General features: G+C 41.8%; 1 protein-coding gene across 1 annotated transcript in view; it reads right to left on the bottom strand.

The window, feature by feature from the left end:
* Positions 1-1,037: 1,037 nt before the first annotated feature.
* The window catches only part of LOC137320260 (sorting nexin-31-like), a 94,138-nt gene continuing 89,175 nt past the window's right edge, over positions 1,038-6,000 (bottom strand). The window contains exons 13-14 of the mRNA XM_067982041.1: positions 4,948-5,007; positions 1,038-2,541 (exon numbers count right to left, since the gene is read on the bottom strand). Of these exons, the coding sequence (XP_067838142.1) occupies positions 2,440-2,541; positions 4,948-5,007 (162 nt within the window). The 3' untranslated portion in view covers positions 1,038-2,439. The remainder of the gene's footprint in view (positions 2,542-4,947; positions 5,008-6,000) is intronic.

Raw genomic sequence — 6,000 nt, 5'->3', positions numbered from 1 at the left:
TGATGCAATTTTCAGGTACCAATGGGCGGAATGTGCACAGACCATGCTCTGCCCGCTGATACCCGATGCAGAGTGGTCTAACCAGCACTCCTTGAAGAGACCACTACTGGCCGTTCAGTGCCTACCCATCGCACCCCCACCCACCCCCATCCAGGGTTCCCTCCCCCTTAAAAAGTTTAACTTCCGGCTCGGCTCTGAGGAGGAGCTGTCTGATTTCCTGCCTCATCCCCTAGAAAGCTGCCGTCAGCACTGGCAGCTCACTGAAGAAATTCAAACAAGGCCATCAGGCAGGTGGTACACTCGGCCCATTTCCCCCCCGCGATCTGTGCTGAGTTGGACGATCTCAGCTGCCATGGAACTAGGGGTACTTCTATTGGCCTATGCACTCCTGAACTGAGGAGAGGGGAGGGCAGAAAGAGGAGGGAAATCAGCCCCGGTTCCCACTTCTGATCACTATCCAGTGACCTCTGAGCATCAGAGCACGTTTGGATTTCAGATGAGGACAGTATCAGGCTCAATAATGATGCACCCATAGTACAATAGATTGTCAATACTCATTGGATGGACTTAGGAATCATAGAATGATACAAGAAGGAAGGAGGCCATTCAGCCCATCATGCCTGTGCCGGCATAATGACATGGCACCTGAATAATGAGTATGGTACTTCGGGAGAGGAGACAAAAAACAAGAAAGCAAATCATTTGGGTCCTCATCTGTGAAACAATTAAGAAGGGAAATAGCTAAACAATTGGAAGAGAGAAAGTCGATGAATGTTTGAGGGAGACTCGGAACAATTTAAAATATATTAAATTTACTAAAGGAATATAGTCAATATGATTAGCACTCAGTGAGGAAAGAAATAAGGTGGAAACTCTGGCACTGGGAACGAGGAGGAGGGCGGGAGGAATGGGAATGGGGGAGTGGAGGGGTGTGGAATCAGGTTACCACTTCTGTGGAAAAAGGCAAGGCCCATCCACGACAGATTTGACACTTCAAATGAACAGGCACAAATTTGTGGGTTTTTTTGATAACAAGACTCTTTATTACTGTTCAACATGTAACACTGTGCATTACTTAACGATGTACTTTATCACATACAAAAGATAACAATCGGCCAAAGTGAACAATGTGTGAGCTTCAACATTCAAGCAGTCAAATTATATTCCAAATGGCTCAATTCTATAAATCTTGATAGTTTAAAAACTGTACACTACTATATACCGTCACTAACAGTGAGAACAGCATAACATAACAGCATTCCTCCATGGAATTCATATGCAATCCCGAATAGCTTAAAATGTTCTGCTAATTCCTAATCTTTTGTACTAATAAACTCCATTTGTAACTGAATACTTGGATACCGAGTCAGGTATTGATTATCACCTTCATAACGTGGGTCTAGGCAAACTCCACTAAAGAAGTCGGAACTTTCTAGAATTGGAGAAAATGAACATTGCAATTAACATAAATGCCCTTGAACTGTTTCTTATTCCTGTGGTTATAATACTCTGCGGTCACGTGCATAGGACACCCTCATTTATACCTGTTTTACTGCTTGCATCACAGTAACATCACCAACAATAACTATGGGTTTATTTTTTTTTTAAAACTGGGGAGTGGAAATTCCTGCAGATGCCTCCAATACTTCCACAAGTACAACCAGGTTTCTGGTGCGGACACACTAAAGATTTGCCTGTTTGTACTGCTTTCATCTGTGCTTAATGTATGCGCACTTGACAATACCTAACCCACAAAAGGAATTCAAATAGTTAAACCAAGATGATGATAGTAGATTTATTCCTCTCCTATATCCAACTCCTTCCCAGGTCAACTGTGAGTATTGTGCATGTGTTTAGACTTGAGGAAACCTATTAAGGGACTCGAGTCCAAAACACTGAACCAAATGGAAAGGTTAAAATAAAGCTTCAAAATAAAAATAACAATAAATTGAAGGACAGATTTCCTGGGAATATATTCCACTTTGTACACAGCTTGGATCAATGAGTGCAAAGGCAGCCATGCTCTAGATGGAACTCAATCGAAGATTGAAACTTGCCAATATGACATATCTGTGCTTGGATTTGGTTACACTCAAACTTTAAAAGGGCAGAAAAAAAACCTAGGCCCTGCGGGTACCCGGTGACATTTACCCTTAATCCATAAGGATTGCACCTACTTTGCAGAAAAATCCATTGCCCAAAAATCCTCAATGTGTATTTAGAAAAGTCATAGTAGCCCAGACCTAACCTAATCCGATTTATATGGCCTAAGGAAGTAACCAGTTCCCTGATAAACAAAAGCTCCATTAATATCCACCGCTGGCAATGTACAATTGACACCCCCTTGATATTTAAAGAGAATGTCGAGAAGTGTAATCAACCAGATAGGCTATTGTGCAAAAAAAGTGTAAACGTTGTATTTAAAGGCTTTGTCCACGGTCACAATTCCTCATCAGCGATGTATTCAAATACGCTTGCTCCATCTGTTCTTTTCACTTTCTTAGACAACGTTTTCTGCAGCACAACTCCAGAATGCTTACTCTAAAAGAATGAACAGAATTATATGAATTTAAAATGAGTCACGAACAATTCACTTCCTTTATTACACAAAACGTGAGTTCCACTAAATACCGTGAATTTTTATGAAGTGGGAAACCCTCAACTCAGTACAAAATAATGAAAATGGCATTTCGCAATTTGAGAACAAAACATAACTTATTTTGTTCATAATCTGTAAACCATCTATTTGACAAGCACTGAAGCCTTTGTAAATTACTTCACTAGGATTCATATTTATTCTGTGATAATGGTTTAACATATATATACCCTCTGGATACAGCTTCCAATGCGACAGACTTAACCCTCAGAGCTGAGGTATACTAATTTCCATTTAGGAATCAGATCTGAAGCAGAGTTTAATTGATAACAAATGAGATACCGAATTTATCTCCAACTTTGCATCGAGTAAGACTCCATTCATAGAACTGGCACACTGCATCCTGAGGACAAATGAAGATTATTCTTTGCCCAAACAAAACATGTGAAATAGGATTTAGGTTTTTAAAAAGGGAATAGATGAAGCAGAATCTATTAAGTGCTTTTACAATTAAACTGAACTGACATTGAAGACGACCCTCTTAGGCCACAAGCTAAATGAAAGCTGAGAATAGAATTCTACTCTAATAGGGATGTTAACTAATGGAATAATCTACCAACCATTATAGTGAATGCTAAATCTTTTTTTTTTATTTATTCGTTCATGGGATGTGGGTGTCGCTGGCGAGGCCGGCATTTATTGCCCATCCCTAATTGCCCTTGAGAAGGTGGTGGTGAGCCGCCTTCTTGAACCGCTGCAGTCCGTGTGGTGACGGTTCTCCCACAGTGCTGTTAGGAAGGGAGTTCCAGGATTTTGACCCAGCGACGATGAAGGAACGGCGATATATTTCCAAGTCAGGATGGTGTGTGACTTGGAGGGGAACGTGCAGGTGGTGCTGTTCCCATGTACCTGCTGCTCTTGTCCTTCTAGGTGGTAGAGGTCGCGGGTTTGGGAGGTGCTGTCGAAGAAGCCTTGGCGAGTTGCTGCAGTGCATCCTGTGGATGGTGCACACTGCAGCCACTGTGCGTCGGTGGTGAAGGGAGTGAATGTTTAGGGTGGTGGATGGGGTGCCAATCAAGCGGGCTGCTTTATCTTGGATGGTGTCGAGCTTCTTGAGTGTTGTTGGAGCTGCACTCATCCAAGTAAGTGGAGAGTATTCCATCACACTCCTGACTTGTGCCTTGTAGATGGTGGAAAAGCTTTGGGGAGTCAGGAGGTGAGTCACTTGCTGCAGAATACCCAGCCTCTGACCTGCTCTCGTAGCCACAGTATTTATATGGCTGGTCCAGTTAAGTTTCTGGTCAATGGTGACCCCCAGGATGTTGATAATGGGGGATTCGGCGATGGAAATGCCGTTGAATGTCAAGGGGAGGTGGTTAGACTCTCTTGTTGGAGATGGTCATTGCCTGGCACTTATCTGGCGCAAATGTTACTTGCCACTTATGAGCCCAAGCCTGGATGTTGTCCAGGTTTTGCTGCATGCGGGCTCGGACTGCTTCATTATTTGAGGGATTGCGAATGGAACTGAACACTGTGCAATCATCAGCGAACATCCCCATTTCTGACCTTATGATGGAGGGAAGGTCATTGAAAGGCCTGTACAATGTCTTAAAAAAGTAAGGCGTAAATCTAGAGCAAGAATGGTGATAGTGGAACAGTAGATAGGAGGGGGAAGTGGCTCCATACACCAATCCATTTGCTGGAACAAGCAGGAAGTACAGAATTTATGTTCTTATCGTGTTTTAACCTTAACAATGGCAAGTAATTACATTTTGATTAAGTTACAAATTGGCCAGGCTTTAATGATCATCCAATAAGCAAAACACAGATCTTGGACAATATCATAGCTCTCAATTGATGGGAAGGTTGATGATTTATGTAACACGACCAGGGAGGGGAAGAGATAAGGCATATTGTTATGGAAGATTATACTTTTTGGCTACAACCTACCTGCCATCATGACATCTACCTTCAGATGAACAGAGTACAAACTGATATTTCAGGCATCACTGACAGAGTTCAAACACATAAGATATTGTCATTTTGATTTTACCATGGTTTGGCAAAAGTATGAATGTGAATCAATTAGAAGTTACTTCTTTTTAATTGAATGTATCCAAAGTTAACAAATTAATCAGCTCATGCTTCTTTCAACCCCTCTCCCTCCCCAATCATCTCCCCTGAAGATGCTGACTAATGCTGGCATTCAGTTCCATAGGTGGCACAAACTCTCCATTTTTCATACATGAGCCGAGACGGGAGAAGGGACTGATTTGGAGGATCTAGATTAAGGAAAATTACAAAATAGTTCATCCTCCCCTTAAAAGGTATGACTCTGAATATATACTCACCAGGGTAGACTGAGCATTCCAGGGCATTGCTCTACATTCTGGTACTGCATTTTCAATCTGCTGTAGAACACAAGTCAAGTTCACCAATTAATTGAAATATCTTGGCAGAACAAGTCACAAGATGTAATAAACTCGAGACAAGTTCTAATCCGGATCTGCCCACGACTGGTTTAATAAATGTATTATGCCATTACATCAGTTTTTTAAAATAGTTAATAAATAGACATGTGTCAATTTAACAGAGTATAAATGTGTCAGTTGATGAATATTGAAAGCATCATTTCACCTGTGGCAGCAGTTAACAAAATAAATACATGAGGGTATACAAGTACATCCACCATCGAGAAATCTAAGGAACTAGTAGAAAGCTCTGGTAAAGGGGATTGGTGGTGCAGTGGTGTAATACATTACAAGTTTCACTTCTGAGGCCTGGTTTGATATCTAACTCTAGGTTAAAGGGCTCTTCTTCTGTGCCCGCTGCAAACGTTTTAAATGAAAATCCCTCAGGCAGTCTCAAGCCAGTTCCAAACGCGTGGGAATATTCAACACCGAAGCTTGCTGAAAGAGTGCTCCATTCCTAGCACGAAGAGGCCTCACTTTTAGAAGCACAAAAATTTACAACAAGGAGCAGGACTGGAGAGGCTCTCAGACTAGGTTCACTATGGATGGATGAAAACCTAGGGATAACTTTTGAGTATTCTGGTTAATTAACAACAGACTAAAAACAGAGAAATTCATTGGCTGATAAAGGTTCAACAGTGAAATTCAAACAAAAGCAACGGTGAGCTAAGGGAGCAGGGATAATTAGGAAAACAAGCCAACTGGCGGTGAGTGATCTATGGTGGTGTCGGTCGATAACAAGTATCTCCTTATTGATCTCCTGAGGCGGCCTGTATGCAGTTAAACGTATAGAGTTGCTTCTGAAGTCTGGTGATCTATTGCTTGAACACTGCGAGTGTGGGATTGATGAATTGACCTGATGGATTTGTCCAGCACTCAGTATGTTCTTGTTTCATGCCAAGTGTAAACTCACATAAAAAAGGAACTGATAGC

Source organism: Heptranchias perlo, chromosome 3 (assembly GCF_035084215.1).
Source record: "Heptranchias perlo isolate sHepPer1 chromosome 3, sHepPer1.hap1, whole genome shotgun sequence".
Lineage (NCBI taxonomy): Eukaryota > Metazoa > Chordata > Chondrichthyes > Hexanchiformes > Hexanchidae > Heptranchias > Heptranchias perlo.
This window is presented reverse-complemented; position numbering and strand designations above follow the sequence as displayed.